The 21,550-nt window shown below is 32.4% G+C and overlaps 3 protein-coding genes across 3 annotated transcripts; 1 reads left to right on the top strand and 2 right to left on the bottom strand.

Annotated features, from left to right (window-relative positions):
• Window positions 1-335: 335 nt before the first annotated feature.
• On the bottom strand, window positions 336-3,000 carry LOC123710332 (Golgi SNAP receptor complex member 1). Its single transcript, XM_045662154.1, has 6 exons — window positions 2,806-3,000; window positions 2,526-2,701; window positions 2,164-2,253; window positions 1,827-1,978; window positions 1,334-1,450; window positions 336-1,091 (listed from the first exon to the last, which is right to left on the bottom strand). Exons 1-6 carry the CDS (start codon window positions 2,834-2,836, stop codon window positions 971-973), a joined length of 687 nt encoding a protein of 228 aa, XP_045518110.1. The 5' UTR covers window positions 2,837-3,000; the 3' UTR covers window positions 336-970.
• Window positions 3,001-3,606: 606 nt separating this feature from the next.
• On the top strand, window positions 3,607-6,537 carry LOC123709728 (cell cycle checkpoint protein RAD1). Its single transcript, XM_045661250.1, has 6 exons — window positions 3,607-3,823; window positions 3,890-4,027; window positions 4,386-4,489; window positions 4,967-5,198; window positions 5,978-6,109; window positions 6,407-6,537. The coding sequence occupies exons 1-6, from the start codon at window positions 3,731-3,733 to the stop codon at window positions 6,518-6,520; spliced, it is 813 nt and encodes a 270-aa protein (XP_045517206.1). The 5' UTR covers window positions 3,607-3,730; the 3' UTR covers window positions 6,521-6,537.
• A 2,410-nt stretch (window positions 6,538-8,947) lies between these two features.
• On the bottom strand, window positions 8,948-15,570 carry LOC123710079 (SH2B adapter protein 1). The gene is made up of 5 exons (XM_045661771.1): window positions 14,726-15,570; window positions 14,235-14,466; window positions 13,662-13,855; window positions 13,188-13,376; window positions 8,948-11,060 (listed from the first exon to the last, which is right to left on the bottom strand). The coding sequence occupies exons 1-5, from the start codon at window positions 15,413-15,415 to the stop codon at window positions 10,905-10,907; spliced, it is 1,461 nt and encodes a 486-aa protein (XP_045517727.1). The 5' UTR covers window positions 15,416-15,570; the 3' UTR covers window positions 8,948-10,904.
• Between the last annotated feature and the right edge of the window lie 5,980 nt (window positions 15,571-21,550).

Raw genomic sequence — 21,550 nt, 5'->3', positions numbered from 1 at the left:
TTATATTTAAAAGTGCATTTAGTAAAGAGAAATTAAACAACTTTATTCTTATGATTTATTATCCTAAACATATATCACAAAGATTAATAAAATATATATCTACGTCTACATAATAAGAATTTCTCATCGATGTTAAACTTATTGCTCTTTACTTTATATAAATATAATTGATAAACTTATACAAATTTAAAAAGTAGTTATAAGTGCCAAGTTTGACACATTTTCCTAATCACAACATATATGATATTATTAAGAAGCCGACAAACAGGAATATTTATATATTTTAAAACTATTATAATCTAAGTCGAATAACCAAAAATACATTTAAAATTAAATGTAATGTTATAGTGCATGGATATTTTCGATATCATGTATTTTAAAGTATGCGTCATGGTTAATTGTTAACCTAGGATTAAAATAACAAAGCTATTTTTTTTTATGTTAGGATAGGAGGCAAACGGGCAGGAGGCTCATCTGATGTTAAGTGATACTGCCACCCATGCACACTGGCACTGCCAGAAAGCTCGCAAGCGCGCTGCCGGCCTTTGAAGAATTGGTACGCTCTTTTATTGAAGGACCTTAAGTCGAATTGGTTCGGAAATACTTCAGTGGGCAGCTGGTTCTACATAGTAGTGGTGCGCGGCTACAATGACTTAAGAAACGCTCCGTTGTGGAACGACGGACGTCGAGGTGATACGGATGGTATCTTGTATGCTGCGTTGACGTCCAATAATGAAACTCAGATGCACTTATTAGACAACCCCTCTGAACAATCTCCATGTTAAATGCAATAGAATATGCAAAGCGACCCCACATCTCTTCGTAACGCCAAGGGATCAATATGCCGCACGAAAATATTAATACAAGAATTACCACAATTAAATAATTATTGTTTCACTGGGAATCAAAACTATTCTCCATGTTGAATCCGCATTTGTTTATCAGCTCCTTAAGGACTCCGTATATTTTTTTAATGGAATGCATATAAGAGAAGAAGGAATGTACAGATGCCCACAACTCCGCCAATGATGAGAGAGTCTCTTCGTTTTTTAGCATTTATCCTGAACATAAGGCTGTTCAACATTGGAAACCTAAAAAAATGGGGTAGTTTAAAAATAATAGAATATTTTGTATTTTAATTAAAACAGGTGCTTCTTTAATCTGCCTAGTTATATCTGTGCATTATTATTAGGTTATCTTGGTTTGACTTAAGGAACTCTAATTAGACTTTTCTTATTTTCCTTTTTGTCTTAATCTTTCTTTTCAAGGTTTCAACTGTTAAGGCATGAAAGAATAGTTAGGTAATAGCATATAAACTAAATTCTGAACTTACCTGTTTGTTATGTCATTGAACCTAGTCTGCATCTGTTTGAAGACTTGCCTTTGTGAAGTGAGATGCTCCCGAGCTTCCATTGCTATGTTTAACTGTTCATCAACCAGGATGTGTGAACTAGAATATAATTTAAATCTTTGAATTTATTTTGAGAATATAAATATCAAAAATAGTCCAGGTATAAAAACAGCAAAATCTTTACTCACCCTAGACAACTAATCACAGATAAAACTAGGAGTATACAATTTTAAATACTGAGGATGTGTTAATCAATCAATCTTGCCTTAAGTAAAAGAAAATATTGTGGCATGTTGTGTTTTCCTTCACTATGCTTGTCAGTATGTCATAAGACTTGAAAATTTACACTTCACAAAAGGCTGATCACCTAATTCCCCATAGAGGAAAATTAAATAATCATTAAATATTTTGGGACTATTCTATATAGCAGAATCGGTGGGTATACAGTATAAAGAATTATTTTTATTTTTCTTACCTATGCAAATGATTAGCTTCTTTGGCATACTGATCTCGCCTGCTTAGTCCCATTGAGGTACTGGGAGTTGGACTGCCGCCTCGTAATAATTCCTCACGTTCTCTTCTTGCATTTACTCGAGCAGAAGTCTTAGAAAACTCTTGCTGATAGTCCTGAAAATTTAATACAGATATTGTTGTATTCCTTTTTTCAATTATAATATTTTTAATAACATAATTATTAATTTATATAGTTTCATTTTATTGGTAATTTTATTAGAGATCATAAAAATATACTTTGATAAATAAAATTTGAAAAAAAAAAAACTCTAGAAAACTGAATTATTAAAACCCTGTACCATAAGGATTTCTCTATGTCTCTTCAATGTGTGCATTGTAGCTGCCCCTCCTGGAGCTATATCTGCCATTTTGTCATTAATTGCAGATAGCTGTGAGAAGAAAGTATTAATTATAGTAAAAGTTTACTTTATAAGGTAGCTTACAGCTTGTTTAAATAAATTTCTAAAGGAAGCTCAAATCTAACTAATTTACTCTCAGTAATTTTAAGCATATATGCCAATATTAATTTTAATGTAGAGTATTATTTTTACATTAGTTTATTGGCATGTCACCAGTTACTTATACTTACATAGCATGTTGAGATTAAAAATACAGACATAGTATTAAATACTCAACACTTAATCTACAGTTAACTAACTACCTTCGTAAGCATTTGTTGGAGCTCCATGGATATGGTGTCGAACATGTCGTCACTGTTGATCAATGGAACACTTTCTGAACTAAGTCGAGATGATGTTGAGCTCACTCCTAATTTGCTGAATGCTACTAGTTTCACATCAATATCATTTTCAAGTTGTCGTGCCTGTTTTCTTAGTTCTGAAAAGCAAGAAAGAAACAATATTTTTTTGCAAAATAAAAATGAAAACAGAAGAGTTCAGGAGAACACCGGCCGTAGATAAAAAGTAAAGGGGAATACAAACCTTCCCAGGAAGAACTTCCTATATTGGACATAGTGAAGCAATAGTCTCAAGAGTTCCTCAATTCGATGAGCAAATTTAAGTTAACACACCAATCAGACCAATTAACAGCGACAATAATAATTAATAATAAAATAAAAATTTATCAATTGCTATTCGGATCCACAAAAACATATCGTCATCAAACTCATTCTTCGATTGTAATCTGACTTTGTCAAGTATGAATTAGCGTATGTCATTGAGATTGATTATAGACGACGGCTGGTGTCATGTTTTGATTTTGATGTATTTGTTTACTCTTGCGACTAGGGAGTGTCAAATTTATAAAATAATAATTTGTACAGAAAGCGCGGGGTTGTACGAAAGTTAATATTTTGTAGTTATTTCCAATATTAAATATCCTCAAATGCCCAAATCGTCTAAAATATCAATTGTTGTGGAAAGTATATTTTGTCGTATAGAAGAACGAGTTAATTCAAACGGATCTAAACAATGTAAGAAAATTTGTAAACATTCTTATTACAATCCAAAAACTTAATATATGTAAGTGTAAGTGGATAATAACAATGATCCTAATCAGTTACAGATGAAGAGATATTAACTCTGCACTCTGTTTTTGGGGCAACACTGCAACGAGCATTTGAAATTCTTGAAAAATATCCTACTTTGGAGACTTATTCAAACTGTAATAACGGAAGAGTTCTTGTTGAAATCAAGGGAGAAAACGATAGATGCTACAGAGTATTTCCAAGAATTAATTTTTGTCCCTGTCTTGCATTTAAGCACCAAGTGATAGAGAAAAAATCACAGTTGATGTGTAAACATGTTCTAGCAGCTCGAATTGCTATGATTTTAGATCGAATAGTTGATCACAAAGTTACCCAGGATCAGTACTTGATGTTATTAAGATCTATGTTTGAAGAGCAAAATGGATGATGGTACTTCTCAATATTATTTCACAGCTTCAATGGATTCAGGAAAAACATTGTGCAGCTTGATAAAAGCTATACAATTTCAAGAAGTATGTTAATAGTATTACTAAATGATTATGAAATATATAACATGTATAATCTTGATTTATTTACAGTGTGCTGTTTTTTGTGCCATGCAAGAGGGTTTAAAGCTGACAGTGGAAGAAGGAAAATGTGTTCAGGCATCGGCTTATATTCCTGCTGATAACTTTAATGAGTACCATGTTAGGGATGATGTTGATGTTATGTTTAAGGTGATGCTCATGTTCTATGACCTAACTTTATATTATTATTCAATATTCAATGAATTAAGGATTGAGTGTAAGCATTTGAGTCAAGACTAAGCTTGACCTATAACTGCTGTAGGTAAAAAAAAAAGTTTTTGTCATATGCTTCCTGACTAATCCAAGTTATGATAATTTATGTAAGATTGATATTTAAATAACTTTTCTAATATAATTTGTAATTTTAAGATTATTTATACAAAAGTGAGTCTTTTTAAAACATTGTATAGAATTTTCATGAGAATGTTGACACATTCATTTTTTATTATTAATATTTTCTGCTTGTGTCCCTTTCATTAGAGTTACATATTAGTCACTATATTTTCAGATTAGTATTGCAGTCTTGACAGAATGCCTTAACATATTTGGCTCAGCGGAAGAATCTAGTTTGAAGATGTATTATAGATGTGAGGGGTCCCCTTTACTTTTAGTGTAAGTCAAAGGACAAGCAAATATCTAAGTACTGAAACAGTTTGGTACAGTCGGTACTGTAGGTCCAACCGAATTCAGTTCTATGCTATCTCTCTCTTATCATTGTTAATGGTAGAATCAAGAAAAAAATAAAATTGCATTGGAAGAGTGTAAACATTCCTGTAGTGTATTTTGCTATATTATAAAAGTGATCTTTTTTAACTATTAAAATATGTATACAATAAATATAGTTTAAATATTATATAAGAACAAAAAGGGAATGTGACATATGATATGTAGTTATAAAAAGGGAAAATTAAGTAAAAACTATCTATTTATTAATAATATCAGCATTTTAACAATTATTAACTCTAACATAGGCAATATTCAATATGTTCGAGATTTTGAAAAAATATAGCTATAATGGCAATTCTCGGAAAGGCTGCTACTTAATATTTTGTCTCTGAATGAAAGCTTAAATTTAATTTTGATTTCCAGGCTTCAACCCCAATCATTCAGCAATGTGATGACAGACTGTGAAATCTCGACACAAACAGCAGAGTCAGTTCTGGAACTCAGAGATGAAGATACAGAGGAAGTGGCCAAACTGGTTTTGAAAGCACCAGCTTTTCTAAGTCTTCTAGTGGATATGGAAAAGACCTGTGATATCATTGAGATTAATCTCTCACCTGAACATCCTAATGTCAGCATTGTTACATATGGAATGCAGGTAATTCAGGAGTAGAGTAGAGCCAAGAATTGCAATAAAACATTCCTTGGTTACATTTTCAATAAAAGAACAACTATGTTGTATACCACCTATAAAACATTCATTTTATCAGAAACATAAATTATTTCCCTTTTCTACTAATCTTTTTTGAAGTGAAACTTCGTTATCGGCATTGTAAAAAAAAAATACCGTCACATTTTTCGGTTACGCGTCACATTTTTCCGTTGCGCGCCATATTTTTCTTGTCCCTACCACGGTTGATTCGAAGACATCAATAACAAAAATATATAATAACGATGACAATGATAGTAATCATTCTATTACAATTAATTAAATTCTGTAATAATCTTAGTAGTAATAAGGTAAATAGAAGTAATTGTAGTATTTGTATTCATGTCTATGATAATAAAAGCCTTTTATTAAACTTTATCTAATTTAACTTTATTTAACCAATTAAAGTTGGATATAGTAGATCATTTTTCGAAAATGAGGTCATAAAGAAGTTTCACTTCTTACATGTTACTCTAGTACACGCACACATTTTTTTTTAATCAGTTTTTTTTTCAGATTTTATCCGTAAAGATGATTTTTTTTTCATAGGAATTCCTGAACAAATTCTAAACATATTTAATAAACTCTCTATAATAAAATAAGACAATGGTTTCCCTGATTTTATATTTTTCTATGCATCAATTATATAGTATCTCCAATATTAATTTAATTGGCAAATATCCTTAACATTTGTTTTAAGTTACTGAAGATTAATAATTGTCTTACAGGATAGATCATGTATAGACATGCCGAAGTCTTCAGACATGGTCCAAAGCTTTAACTGTGAAAAGTCAGTCACGCTTAAGTATCAGCTCCAACATATAAGACTTATTATGAAGGCACTTGCCGTTTCCTCAAAGGTTGGGTTTCATTCAATATTAAAAAAAGAATTTCTTTGTAGTAACTAATTTCAAATATTTCTGTGGCTTATTGGATAAACTCTTCTGGATTCAATTCCCATTAAAACAATAATTGTGTAGGTCGTAATCTAAAATAATTGGACTAAAAATTAATTAGCCCAGAAATGTGTAATTACTCGCAATAAATCTTTTAACTATGGTACCCTCTTATTTTTCTATTATAAAACATAATATAAATCATTTTTAGAAATTGTAGCTTTTTCTAATTAATTGTAACCGTTATAAATTATTTTGAAGGTAGTTTTGCGATGCAGTTCCAACGGCCTCCTACTTTTGCAGTTAAAGCTGGAAAAAGAAGATCAAAGACAGATGTTTTCTGAGTTTTATATAGTTCCCTTACTGGATGATTAAATTAATTGTTACGTAAATCTTTTATTTACTTATCAAATTTTAATCGAAACAGTATATGTTTTGTATAATAAAGTGTGTTAAATTCGTACGTACGTATACCGCCAAAATTTGAAAATGTCATAGAGTATACATTCTTATTTTGGAAAATATAAATTCATCAAATTTTCGACATTAGCTCGCGTGTGTATTTTCATATGTTTGGCGTGAGTAGGTCACGCCTGTCGAAAAGCAATTTTGCCTTAAGCCCCAGATTATATAAATGTTTAATGCCTTCCCTACAACTAATATCATATTGTAATTTTTTTTATCATTACAATTACTAACTCCTTAATTTCCGGGGTACCTAAAGTAATTGGTGAATTCACCAAATATTTTACTAAACCTTAATGGTATTCGAAATATCATTATAAAGTTTTATCTGTGGTAGAGAACGCAAACCGTCCTCATAAATGTAAGCAAAGGTACCGGCAAACTTCTTGGGCATTAAACAAGGGAGAGGGGGAATGTTTGCGCATCGTACACAGCGCGGGACACAAACGTCAACAGATTTACCAATCACGCCATCAACTCGTCACTCCCGCCGCCGCGCACCACCGCCCGCCAAATGTTGGCGCCATAATTTCACGAAGAATGTGTTTCAATAAAGATTTCAGAATAGGTGAAGAAAATTCGACCAATTTTATAAACTTATTTTTTTAGCCAAAGAGTTTGTAAAATATTTATAAAGTTTTATGTTTAAAATATTTAATTACATTGTACATTAGTATATACGAAGACTGCTATTTTAAAACAATGATCAAAATCAAGCAGTAAAATATCAGCAGAGATCTGACTAGGGGTCTGAACTTCTCTTACCCTAAGGCCAAACTCCGGCTCCAATGGAATAACGTAATTAACCCTCGTTCGCACTGTGAAGGAAACGTATTGTCTTGAGTGGCGGCGTGTGTCAGGCACTGCGCCGAAGACTGATCACCTATTTGTTTACTAGAAAAAAAAAATCATGAAACAGATCCAAAAATCTTAGGCCAAAACGAAGGACGTATATCAGGCACATATATGTTAGCACTTATAATTATAGTGTTGGGGTTATTTTTTCCTGATATTAGATATATCCTAATTATATCGCGTTGGCGTATACATCAGGCTTATATAAAAAAAAAACATAGGAAATAAATAAGAAATTTGTCTGCAAAATATAATGTATATATTACAAACTTACATTCACTCTTAATAGGGAATGTTACATTGCTAACAGCTGATTCTTATAACAAACAGATATCCGTTGATTGTGCTACATGCACTTCATATTATTATTAGTTATTATTTGTTAAAAAAGGTCATCAAAGTAAATAATAATAAATATCAGTTATAGTAACTTGCAATGTTAATCAAATATAAAGAAAAGGTTTTTAAAAGGTTCAAGCCTTACAAATTGGTTATAACATGTATGGGAATTGAATTCATTATGTCCAGGTTAAATGTAATAATTTAAAAAGTAATGCACCAACCATCAAAAACTATTTCTAAGATTACATTTCGCAACACTCCGTTTGGACAAACATTTTTTTCGTATATATTGGATTACCAGCAAAACAAGAACTGCATACATATACAAATTTACAGATTAGTTAAAACAGGCCTTACGCATGTAAATTTATAAACTTATTTAATATTTTATCCGTTAGTTGTTTATGGGACTTTGGTACCAACTCGGAAAACTTATATGGATTTAAATGCGATTCTGTCTTTTAGTTCCATATTGGCAGTTTAGATAATTCCTTGGGTTAATTATACAGGTGTAATTTCTTCGCTTTTAACAGTACTGGCCTTAATAGTGACGCATTGTTCGAAAAAATACAAATTGGCCTTATTACGGGCTTAGATAAATGTATTTTTTTAAATCATAATTTGGGAGACCCGTATAAGCATTGCAACAGCGACAACACAGTTACACTTAGGATTAACTACAAGGCAACATTTTATAACAATCACACCCACACGATGAATTTATTACTAACAAACACCGAAAGTTATTAAAACATTTCTTCTATAAAAATCAACTGAAAAATAAATTCATGAGATTCAACAACGTAATTAAACATGTCTAGAAAATTTATATAATGAATGTGAATGTACATATTTGAAACAACAATAATTTTGTATCAGGCGTGAACGAAGATTGTTTCCTTCTGACACAAATATTTTACCCTTTGATCAACCCGAGCTGATAGATTTATTATTGCGATTTCAATTGAGTTTCGTATCACATAATTCAATATAACAATAGCTTTACGGATGTGGAATTAATAGTTTCGGTTACGGAGTGCAAATACTAGCCAAACAGGTAGGAGGCTCACCTGATGATAAGTGATACCGCCACTATGGACACTCTCAATGCCAGAGGGCTCTCTAGTACGTTACCGGCCTTTTAAGAATTGGTATGCGTTTTTCATAAAAACCTTAAGTAGAAATGGTTCGGAAATATTTCAGCGGTTACCTAGCTCCAGTTCCACATAGTGATGGAGCGCGTCAATAACTGCCTTAAATATCGCTCAGTTCTGGAATGACGGACGTCACGGAATTTCGTATGCAGATTTTTATCTGAACACTCTCTATGGTAAATGCGGTAGAAGATGCACAGAGACCTTACATCTCTACGCAACGCAAAAATTAAGGTTGTCGAGGATTCGAACCGCTCTTTGTTGAATACACTCGAGTGGAAGGAGCTGGTACTAGAGCTCCCGCCCAGAGATGAGAACAGTACTCCATGTCAGGCCAAATATGTGATTTATGCAGTTGTAAGTGATGGTTCGGAGTGAAATACGGTCTTGCCTGCTGAACACACTAAACGCCGTTTGATATATCAACGCCCAGTATTCCAATGCTGGATGTGGAGGAGAGTCTTTGAAGAGGAGAAACAAAGGTCATTTGCACAGCGGTGTCTTTTTTGGTGTTCAAATTGGAGACTCCACGTAGCAGAGTTTGGACTTCAGACACCAGTTTGTTCCGGTACTGATCGATAACTGCCTGAGCGTCGGGGATATGACGCAGGGTTTGAAGTTGGAATATACTCCGTTAATGAATACATCAAGCTTGGATTGGCCAGAAAGCTAGAGATCTAGTTGCATAGTCTCTAAGAATTGGACGCAAAGAAAGACCGTATCCCGTCCCAATCTGTTGACATCTGATCAGGTCCGGGATGCTTCTAAATTCTTCAGTCCATGGACTAAGGGTAATCTATAGAATCGAATAATGATATAATCGCATGTCAAAATCCTTTGTGCGAAGTAATAAATCTGAGGGTTTGATAAGGAAGAAGGTAAACTTGAAACTTAGTGCATGTATTACAGCTTAAAATATAGATGTCGCTATAAAAAATAACAATCTGTGGTTTTAGCGGGAAATCGCTATAGACTCAAAAGCTATCGTGTGGGTATCTGGGGCGACATTTAATAAATAATTATTCTAATGTTTATTTAAACAACAAACGATATTCCTACTTATGTCTATTTCAATTCCAACATTCACTTTCATACTTCAAGAAATCAGATAGGTAATTCTTTAACTTAGGTGTTATTAACTGCATATTAACAATTTTTTTTATTTGACCTTTTAAGCTTAGAATTCCACCGATGGTTAACGTCAATAGAGAAAACATTTTGCTTTGTTATCTTGAGTGGTCTATAAAATATTAACGTTGCTACCACCTATCTGCTTACTTTCATTAAAGTCGGATAAGTTTTTTATCCTGAGAACATATATTGACACAGCGATCCTTACAGACAGTATAAAATTGTGCTATAGTTCCAAAAGAACATTAATAATTTAATGCCAGATACACAAAGAGCGCTCAATTATCAGCGGCTAAAAAATAAAGCTTTTTCTACAATTGACGTTTGTTTACTTGGTTCTGACTTAATTTCTAACGCACCGTCATTAAGAAAAATATAAACTACATTGAGTATTAATATAATAAAAAAGTACTTAAGCATAAATTGGCTAAATAGCAAGATTGATTTGGCAAAATCCTATACAACCTACTCATAATATTGAGCAACAAAAATAATATTGCACAAAGCTTATCTGGCAATCTCATTATAGCGCCATCTTTTGAAACGTGTATTACGTTCTCTCTTTCAAATTATGATCGAATCATTTTCGAAGAAAGAATTTATTTATTTTACATCAAAAATACCAATACGTTACACACAAGTTCGTGCTGCCTTTGACCAGACTTGATTATCGTAGAAACATTATGAATTTACTAAGACAAACATTTAGCAACGTTAGGTACTGAGAGAGATTAACTCTATCCCAACTTTCTTCGTACCATATCACCTTAGAATTGAAACTCGCATTCGTCGTACTAATATCGCATCGAAAATTAGGTAGGATTTCTGTCCGAGGTCGATGGACGAATGTTACATAGTACATATTGGTTGTCAACAGCTCGGTGATCCAATGGGCTGCTATTGTTTCCGAAGAGAGCCTCCATTTCCGCACGTCTCATACGAACGTCACTACCGTGTGACACTTCCGACTGCAATCAATAAGTTTTATTAATAAATATAAATTATCGGAAAATAAATGCGCTATAAGCGTCGCATATAGGCATTCAGGTGATCAGCCGAAGAAGTTTCCTCGCGATGTTTTAAGACATTAAATATGCAACAAGGAAATTTACATTTTATACAAAAGTTACACCAAATATACATTTGGTATCCCCTACAAAAAAAAATAGCTTTGTACGTAGGTTCTTTAGTCGCACATAAAAATACATAAGAGACTACTGTTTTTCTTACCTGTCTATTACTTTAAAAACATCATAATAACCTAACATAACATTTAACGTTATTTTCATATAATTTTTTATGTTCATATGAATACCAGACTTGTTACAGTAGTATAACCTGGTCTTTAAATGTAACCCTTTATGACTATTGTATATTTTTATCTGGCAATAATATGATGTGCAAAATGAAATATATTTAGCATAGTTGGGTTAACAAGAAGCAAGATTGAAACATTACTTGTTTATACATTGTAAATTTGACATTACGTAAATAATAAAAGGTTTTGCGAATAGTGGTCATCATCAGGTATGATACAGGCTGTATTGATATCTATCAGATACTCTTTATTCATAATCTGTCGTTGAAGATAACAGTTATAAGATAAACTTACCTTAAAACATAAACAAGCACGCAAGACCAAACAAAAGCAAAGAAAAAAAAACAAAGCAATAGCAGAAATCTTTAATAATAAAAAAATTACAACCAAAAATATGATTAAAGCTTCACAGAACATAAGTTCGGTTTGTACAAAATTAACAAAATCTATACTAAAGGTTAGTTATCTATGACCAGTCAAGGTATATCTAGATGAAAAAAATTTAATAGATTAAATTTGAGGCTTTTCTTCTTCAAATTTAAAATATTAAAGACTGTTAGAGTATTCATTGTTACTTTTGCATCAAGATATACCCTTATAGATGTCAACTTAAAAAACTTTAACCGCAAAATAAAAATAGCTAGATCCTACGATTCTTAATCTAATGATATTAAAATACAATAAATAAAATGCATGTTCAGGAATCAACAGCAAATTCAAATATACATTACACTTAACATTTTTACTTTCGTACATAATGTACAGAAAACGAAATTTTGATTATTAACCAATTTAATAAAAATATTTACAAATGTATGGAAACTATTTATGTATAGTTTGATTCTTTTTTCAAAATGTGAAAACAACAGGCCAGTGCACAAAAAAGCAAACGAAAATATACAAAGCTACATAAAGACATATACAGATGTAAGAGGGATTTATTGTCTTTGTTGCCATTCAAAATTATTTGTTATCTATTACAAATATAACTCATAATAACATTTTAGGGGCCAAAAACATGTTCAGACAGGAGTGACCCTTAAGAAACTAGTTGGTAAAGCAATGACATGACCATTTTCATACAGACCCATTCATAAAATAGAAGTTGGGTTTAGTTGCATCCTCTGCATATATGTATATGTATATGTAAATGAGTTTAGGCAATTGGGCAATATGTTTTTTATTTAATACAGTTTTATGAGTTATAATTATAAAATAATGACAAGACTTATCTAAGCTACAACTAAACAATTAATAGCAAAACGTATACACAGTTACAGTAGGCTGGAGACAAAAAAAAATACAAAATGTTTCAGATTGGAAAATGTGAGAATTTGTAATAAAAGAGACTTTCTTCGGTGGGATGATGTTATAAGCCTCATGGTTTTAATTTTTTGTCTCTGATCCTTTGAAAACTAGTTATTAACAACAAATGTACACCAATCAAACATTGCATATGAACATATGTATTTATACATTTCATATGTTTAATGCACGAATTAAAGATAGTACCTGTGTAGTTGTCTGCTGTTAGAATTTAATATGTAGAACTCAAAGTAATTTAATTTATTTAATATTGTATGTTTTATTTATTATTATAGAATCATAACATCCTAAATTCAACAAAGTTCTAACAGATTTGTTTCTCAAAAACATAATAACCTTTGTTTATAAAATACTAAAATTATACATATATGTAACAGCCCGTGTTATCCTTAACTTGATGTTTATAAGTGAAGAAAAAAAAATTAAATGTGTACTACTGTGTATAGCTCACTTGATTTCTTGGTCCGTCCTGGCAGACCACATACTCTGTAAGAGTAACGTCAGCTGCCCCGCCCGATTCCAGCGGAATGGGGTTTGCTCGGAAGTGTTCCAGCATGTCATGGACATTTGGAAACCAGAGGTGCTGCACCCGGCATTGTCCAGATTCGCTTAGTGTCATTCGCAGGTGTTTAGCTCGGCCCTGAAAATTTATAACAGAAAGTGGCAAATGATGGTTTTTTTTTCTACTAGATTTATACACTACTATTGCAATGTTAATTGAGATTGATTAATATAAATTTAAAATAATTTTTTTAGGGTGTTAGGTGATATTTCTATGCCTATTATATGACCAGTCTTAAAAGCATATGTTTTTATTGTATTATACCTATTTTACTATTTTTATAAAGTAAAATATTTTATGTTTGGACTATGCTATAACAATGTTAATAAATTATGTGGATTAAAAAATGTGGATAAGACAAACCTGGAAATTAAAAGTGAGCACATATTCTCCCCTCCGTGTTTCACTCTGCCTAACGAGGTAGCATCCATGAGCTGCAGTTCCACCGGCCAAAACACATGCTGCAGCTGCCGACCTGGCTAAAGTCCCATGGAACCATGGCCACTCACCGAGAGACACTCGGGGGCCTACATCACATCCCTCTTCTGCTATTGAACCTGAAATTTAGCAGACTCTTATCTAGTTCATTCTATAAATTGATGTATGTACCAGATATAATATTTATCTGTCATAATATTGAATATAGATAAATATTATTCGAGTTGTATAAATTTGTAGTGAATTCAGAACAGAATTTGAGATCAATAATTAAATACAAAGTTGTGTTTGTTGTGTATAAAATGTTCCATGGTATGCTTAATTTTAATATAAATTATATAATAATAAAGCAAGGCAGAAATGTAAAGATATAATTTTACCCTGCTTAAGAAAAATATATTAACATAGCCACATCTAATATTTACTTAACTTAACAAGAAAATACACATATTTCACGAGACCATATCCATTTTACACATCTTACAATTTGAAACTCACCTAATTCAGCCTCTTCAGGAGTATCCGTTGCTAAATCTGCATTACTAGTACTTGAGGGTAAATCTCTTCGCGGTGGCAGATCTGGGGGTGTAGGCTCTGACAGTCCAGCTAGAGAATCTGGTGGTGGCTGGGTTGTAGGTGCCGATCTCATACAGTATTTTATTGTTGCTAACCATGACTTCATGTCATCTACATCAGCTGCCTCAATTACATATTCCATATTGTTGTCAGCCTAAAATAAGTTATTAAAACAAGCATTAATAATAAATTGTTAGATAACAGAATATGGTAAATATCAGAGAATCACTAATCTCACATGTGTAGACCACACAATATTTTAAATAATTCCCTACAAAAATTTGAATGAGTAATATTAATTTCAATCTTTATTCTATTGATATTGTTTACAAATTATATATAATCAAACTTGTTTTAGTTTAGAAGTTTTATAAAATGTAATAGATATAATATTATAGGTTGTGAAATAATACCTTTAATACAAAAGTATTTTCATGATCAGGCATCTCTAAAGCAGTAGTTTCCCGAGCCTCTGATATTAGGAAACAAAATACGCCACTTCTAGGTTTTTGAGCTTTAGGTGGAGAGTAAAATTCTAACATATAACCACCAACAGTCTTAACTAATGCTAGCCTACATTTCTCCCATTTCTGTGGGCCTCCAGGTTGCTCCAAGCTTTCTGGAGTTAAATAATTAACTAATCCTTCTTTTCTACATTCAACAACAATTTTCGCTAACTTAGTTTTATTGTGTTTGTTCAAATTCGTTGATAATTCTACTTCATCTGAATGCTGTTTTTGGAACAGACCCTTACCACGCCGTAAACCCTTAAACGATAACCTTCTGAAAAATGGTTTGTGATGTGTTTTCGGCGACTCAGTATCTTCTGAATAGTCACTTTCGTCGTGTCCAGTATGTGTGCCATTTGGTAATTTGTGCTGTGCCTTTAGCTTGTTAAATTCGAAGTCAAAGTGTTCAGAGAAGCATTCGACGAATTTTTTGAGTAGTTCCTTTTGAGACGTGTATGGGCGAACTGTGCCGTCTATTGTGCTGCTCTGTATGTATTGTACGCAAGCCTTGGCGAAGTCCTGAGCGGCAGTTTTGGCCTGACGCTCACAGAACTGGACCCATCCGTCGGGATCGCCGTCGGACGGGCCGGCCATGGCAAGCAATTTCTTTATTAGCTCCACTTGTATAACTATTTTTTACTATATGTTAAACTTAACATTGAAACATTAAAATACATAAATATTTATTAGCACTTTTTTACTGAATTAATAACAATTATGCTATCAAAATAAGATTTATGATGCTCTCAAGAATCTCGGGAAAACAACTTTAATTACCATATGAAAAAATTATCGTTTGTAAATTGTATCGTTACTCTATTTTTTTATGGACTTAGTGTAAAAATAATTTTATATTTGATATGATTTACTATCAAATAATCAAAGGTAAATGTTTAGTGAAATTTTAACTTAATTAGAACCTTTTTTAAATATGGCAAGAAAGAACATAGTACGAATAAATTTCAACAGATGACGCTAAGCGCTATAAAAAAAAAATTGTTTAATCCGTGTTAGTTCGTTATCTTGTAACGTATGTGTATGAGATCAGGAGTGGACTAATGGGTCCTGAACATGCAGGTAAAGATTCAAAATTAAAGGAAGGAATAGTAAAAATTTGTGGATTAGAAACGAAGCGGGTTAATGACTTGCATTAGGTATATCCTACTGATATTGCATAGCCTCTACGTTTAGGTACAGGTAAAAAAGAATCAATGAGAAATCAATCAAAATATATGGTAGGAATAATTTTAAGTTTAAAAATATCTATTTATTGTGTTACATATTAATATAAAATACTTTAGCCTTAATAAAACGTATTAAATAACTATGACAGTTGATTTCCATCATAAAATAATTGTCATGTGCACAAATAATATTTCAAAATATTGTGTTGCCTTGTGTAGTATATCATCCACTCTTCTTACCAAATCTATAATGGAGGTTAATACGTGGAGTATGTATTCGCCACATAACGAACATTGATTTACTGTTAGAAATTATACTCACGTAAATTAAATATTTTTCTTAAATTTAATCAACGACGCAATAATATATTGAAATCGATATCTATTTAATAATATATAATTCATACTTAATAATAATAATAATAGAAATTTAAGTATGTATGTATGTATGTTTTGTATGTAGGAATAAACTCTGAAGCTTTATAATCAATTTTGTATACTTCTTCACCAAGCATCTTTATCGACTTGGACGTGAAAATAGTAAAAAAAGATTGTTGATTGTTTAGTTGGAATTGGCTAGAGTGCTTTCTAATTTAAACTGTTATATGCTGTGGAAGGCTTTGATGTCTTTTGATCTAAAATTAGTTGGTGATTCCTGAAGTAGACCACTGAAATGCGTCATGTATCGGGAGGCCACGGATCGTGTGTCAAACCAGTAACCAGTAAACTTATTTTGGCGCGCATCAGACGCACCGATGACGGAATTATGGGAGACATGGCGCGCTCGGCCATTCACCTGAATCGCGATGATCGCTTTATGTCATTATATTTTTGCAATGATATAATTGGAACACCTTCGATGTTAGGAAAGTTGTTGTATTCGGAAACTAACGTTTTAAAAACTATGCAACATTGACGTAAGCTGCAACATAATGGCAGCATTTTGGCTGACTAGCCTAATATGCGTTTTATAATAACAATAACTATTACTACGAAAGACAGTATAGGAAATATATCTAACGATTTTCGTATAACTTAACCATTTTGAGCGGTGAAGGAGAATTCGCTCATGTACGTTTAGTAGGAAAAACGAAAAATGGATTTTATTCATTATCCTAAACGTTTGCAAAATAATAATACACAACTATAATTTAATAATTTATTGTGCAAAAATCGAATTCCTTGCATTATTTATTAAATTTTCTTTAAAATTCCGTTTCAAAGTTTTATTGAAACATTTATTGATTATGAAATAAACACTTTAAGAACATTACAAAAGTATTTTAACGATTTTTTTTATTTTAATACACCTATCTAATGCTTTCTAAATTTCTCTTTTGTTCTATTAAGTTATGCGATGTGAGTTACTGTACCAAATTGTCTTTAAACACTCTTTTAATTTCATTAGACCTAACTACTAATTTAGGTTTGTTATTTAATATTGTTACTAGAATATTAAAAAATATTTTTGTCCTAATGTAATAATTTATTACTTTCCCAAGATATAAAAATACTATTTATATCTGTTAATAATGTGTAAACGTTTGTTTGAATGAATTTGCATCTGTTAAATTTTTTGTTTGAATTTGGAATTTTATTCGATTGTCCGACCTATATTTTCTGTAGTTTCGTGTTTACATTCTGTTTCTATCTGATTTGCCTTCATTCTCCTTGATACTACGTGTTTGCCTGTTGTGACCATAGTACTATAACACGAACTTCTGTTTTACAGTACCTATTGCTGATAGGAAGATGATATAAGTAGAGCAGCTGGCCCTATGTGGCTACGTAAAGATAGACACCGAGAAGAGTCTTAGAGGAAGACGAGAGACGTTCAAGTACAAGCTGTTAAACAGAAATTATCCAGCTTGACGCATAATGATTAGTGTTTATAGTAGGTACTAGGATGAGTATTTTTTAGCAATAAAGGCTATTATTATTATTATTGCTGATAGAAGTTAAACGTAATTATTTATTGCTATCGCCAAGCGCTTTTTCCACTTTCATGATATTCACCATGCATGCTCGTCGGTTATGGGTACTCTTAACTTGTCCCTTGTCTAGTACATCCTGGATTCAGTTCAAGTATATGCGATAAGGCCTACACAACTATTTACTAATATACATAATTGCTAAAGAAGAAATGTAGAAAAGCCTCGGTGATTTAAATAAATAAATATATAGATAATATTTCATTTCCTAAGTGAAGTTAAAATTAAATAATATATTTAAGGTGATTTCTTTATCGCATTAGTAACAAAAATATTTAATTTTATATTCTGTAGCAAGGCCTAGACGCAAACGTTTTTCTATGCATCCGGTACCAAGTGCGCGTTGACAGACAAATGCGCGGCAGGAAGATGCGTCGTTAACGCTGTCGTCGCTTACACTATAAACGTAAATAAAGCCAAGAGGTTCGGAAATGCAAGAGCAATAAACTTTTATAAAAACTATTATGACTCACTGGGTTAAATGAGTTTGATGGACAATACCAGTGTTATATTGAGAGATTCTCCGTCTTACAGAAATGTCAGAATCGCAATCGGAGTTTGCAAGATTCAGAAAGGAGACGACTCCCGCATATGAAAATTCAATAATTTCTAAATAATTAATGTGTTGGTAAAAATTATGATTACATATGATTAAATCGATTTTATTTATAATATCAAGAATTTTCTAAAGTAGGTTTGTAAGTATTGATGTCTTCCATAGTATCCAGTCACTTTTATTTTTAGATTTCTATAAACAAATTGACATTATTTGGCACTTTTATTGATAGGTTTTGTCAATCAGTATTTTATATGAAAATTGTTATTTAACAATGCCTAGGCAGATAGGTACCCATTGTATTAACGTTCAAAGTTTCATATACTTCCGACCATGTATACCCATTAACAAGATTGTTTCAATATTACTTTGAATTATCTTATACTGCAATGGCATCTTTCTTGCCTTTCCCGTGCCTATTTGAATTTGTGCCCACTAATATTTGTTGTATAAAAAAAATACGATCAAATATCTACAGTAACTAATGATGTTCATAGATTAAGTTTATTAGTAACCAGTACTATTTTAAATCAATTCTCAGACAAATAACAATAACTTTGTTCTTATTTTATTGAAACAAATTCTCAAATGCGTAGCACGAGGACGCTCCGCCCATTGCGTGTCTATCTCTTTCTTACTGTTCGCTTTATATTCGGCGTGAAAGAGACGGTATGGGACGCCTTAGTCAGGCAATCGGGTAATATAAATTCTGAAGAATAGCTTTTGATTATTTCGGAGAAGGCACCGATTAATATATTTTAGCAAAATAACATCAGATATTATAAATATATTCTAATACGTTTAACAGTGATATGTGAATATTTTTAAAACTTTCCGATCATAATATCCAATTGGATCTCTTTTATATTGTAATTAAAACATAAAAATAATAAATTGCTTGAGTATTTAGTAAATTGGCGAAACCAATTTCATCTCTTTCGTTTTCTTTTTCTATTATCTTTTTATATATAAAATAAATTATAAAATAGCAATAATGTTAAATTAACACATAAGAATAATCAAAGTTAATAATAGTGACTCAAACATTTTAAAATACATATAACATTAAAATTAAACAGCCCTTCTCGCTAGTGCGAACCTGGATTCGCCAGAAATCCGCTGAACTCCAGCATCAACGATGGTAGCGAAGTGTGGATTGCAAACAGTCCAAAATGGCTCTGCCAGCAGTGAACCTGCAACTGACAAAGCGACTTCTAAGCCTAAATAGAACCAATCTCAAAACATTGATAGGGACAATTACGGGCCATTGTCTCCTTAATAAACATATTTTTGTCCTAAGCGTGACAGACAGCCCATTGTGCAGAGGCTGTTTCAGCGCAGAGGAATCAGTCACCCACGTAGTCCTGGAATGCGAGGCTGTGGCTAATCAACGCACAAAAATTCTCGGAACAGTAAGGTCGCTCCGCGAAGCCTGTGAAGTGTTCGGGAGACTTCTGTGCTTCTGGAAGGAGAAAGGCTGGCTAAATTAGCCAGGACTTTTACGCACAACGGACCAACTACGCGTCTAAGTGCGGAAATTGAGTCCACCCTACCCTACCCTACACACATTTTAATGGATTTGCTAAACACTTAAGTTATTAGTATCTAATGTTTAATCACATAAACATAATTGCTAAGTGACCAGCGAGTGATAAGGACAAAGCACTCAATAGTTATGAATAGTGTTAAGATTCAGAAGAAATTTATACGTACGTATTTTAAAATCCGTTTATGACATACCCACGGGGTTCTTTGCGCTAATGGTGAAATTCTCCTGTATGTCAAAATAATTTTTTGACTCAACCTTTTGCAGAGGCTGTCTCATCGCAGAGGAGTCGGAAGGAGGAGGAGGAGGAAATCCTCGGAGCGCGGTCGCTCCGTGAAGTATGTGAAGTCCTCAGGAAACTTCTGAGTTTCTTAAAGAAGCTAGGCTGGCTTAATTAGCCAGGATGCACAACGGACCAAAACACACAAATAGATGGAAAAGATCTGATATCATTCTAATTTACCAGTTAGACTTATAATATTCGATTCCCTCAAGCAAAAGCTGGCTCGGCCGTAGAGAAGGCGGAAAATAATAAATGGCTACAAATATAAGAGTCTTTCCTCCAAGTTTGATTTTGTTTCCTTAGGAGTAGAGACTCTTGGAGACAAGCGCGCTAATTAAAGATTTAAGTTGGCGCCTAATAGATAGTAGGTATCTGTCACCCCACAGCTCGTGCTTTCCTCGCTTAACGAATAAGTATCGCAATACAGCGAGGAAATGCTGCCAATGTGAAAGGTACACTGCCACAGGGACAACGCTTTATAAATTTGTTTGAATTTTATTAAACATTAATATATTTCTATTCGAGGTAGAAATACAATATTGCCCGTAATCTAATTTATTATATATTAAGTACAATATAGGTTGGTTTGTTTATATGAGACGTAAATAAAACTACCAGACCTCATAAATAGAGTGCTACCTGTTCCCGTCTATCGGCACGTGCTATTTAGAGAATAAATAACTGGCAACTTTAAACAATCGATACTTGAGGTGTTGCTTTAATATTGGACTCGGTAACATGGGCAATTTCGTGTCTTCTTTTTCTATATACCCGGGGGCAAACGAGAACAAGGCTGATCTGACGACACTCACATTCCCTGAAGGCTCGTAATTGTGCGGGCCTTTTAAGAATCAGTACGCATTTTTTCCTAAAAAACCCTAATCCTAGTCTCGTATTTATTATACAAATAAATAAAAAATTTACTAATTTACATGTTATATGTAAAAATACCACCTGTTGTATTTTTAACTGGCATAATAACGTATGTACCTATTCAATAATTTTAAATGCACTAGGTTAGTATGAAAAAGAAACGCTTGTTTGATGAACGTAAATTGCGCTAACCATGAATAATTTTCATACATGATTAATTAATTAATTTATATTCAATATTTCGAGTGCTGTGCACAAATCATTAGTCAGTAACGTACCTACACAACTAAAGGACT

This window comes from Pieris brassicae, chromosome 5, assembly GCF_905147105.1.
Source record: "Pieris brassicae chromosome 5, ilPieBrab1.1, whole genome shotgun sequence".
In the NCBI taxonomy this organism is placed as follows: domain Eukaryota; kingdom Metazoa; phylum Arthropoda; class Insecta; order Lepidoptera; family Pieridae; genus Pieris; species Pieris brassicae.
The sequence above is the reverse complement of the archived record's forward strand: the minus strand, read 5'-3'. Positions and strand labels throughout refer to the sequence as shown.

What these genes read in the sequence shown, in the direction of transcription:
- LOC123710332 (XM_045662154.1), bottom strand. Translation starts at nt 2,836, where the DNA reads ATGTCCAATATAGGAAGTTCTTCCTGGGAAG. An exon ending in AGGAAGTTCTTCCTGGGAAG is followed by an intron (nt 2,702 to 2,805) that starts GTTTGTATTCCC and finishes CTTGCTTTTCAG; the next exon opens with AACTAAGAAAACAGGCACGA. An exon ending in GACATAGAGAAATCCTTATG is followed by an intron (nt 1,979 to 2,163) that starts GTACAGGGTTTT and finishes TTAAATTTTCAG; the next exon opens with GACTATCAGCAAGAGTTTTC.
- LOC123709728 (XM_045661250.1), top strand. Translation starts at nt 3,731, where the DNA reads ATGGATGATGGTACTTCTCAATATTATTTCACAGCTTCAATGGATTCA. An exon ending in GGGTCCCCTTTACTTTTAGT is followed by an intron (nt 4,490 to 4,966) that starts GTAAGTCAAAGG and finishes TTTGATTTCCAG; the next exon opens with GCTTCAACCCCAATCATTCA. An exon ending in TTGTTACATATGGAATGCAG is followed by an intron (nt 5,199 to 5,977) that starts GTAATTCAGGAG and finishes ATTGTCTTACAG; the next exon opens with GATAGATCATGTATAGACAT.
- LOC123710079 (XM_045661771.1), bottom strand. Translation starts at nt 15,415, where the DNA reads ATGGCCGGCCCGTCCGACGGCGATCCCGACGGATGGGTCCAGTTCTGT. An exon ending in TCCTGAAGAGGCTGAATTAG is followed by an intron (nt 13,856 to 14,234) that starts GTGAGTTTCAAA and finishes GCTAAATTTCAG; the next exon opens with GTTCAATAGCAGAAGAGGGA. An exon ending in TGCTCACTTTTAATTTCCAG is followed by an intron (nt 13,377 to 13,661) that starts GTTTGTCTTATC and finishes ATAAATTTTCAG; the next exon opens with GGCCGAGCTAAACACCTGCG.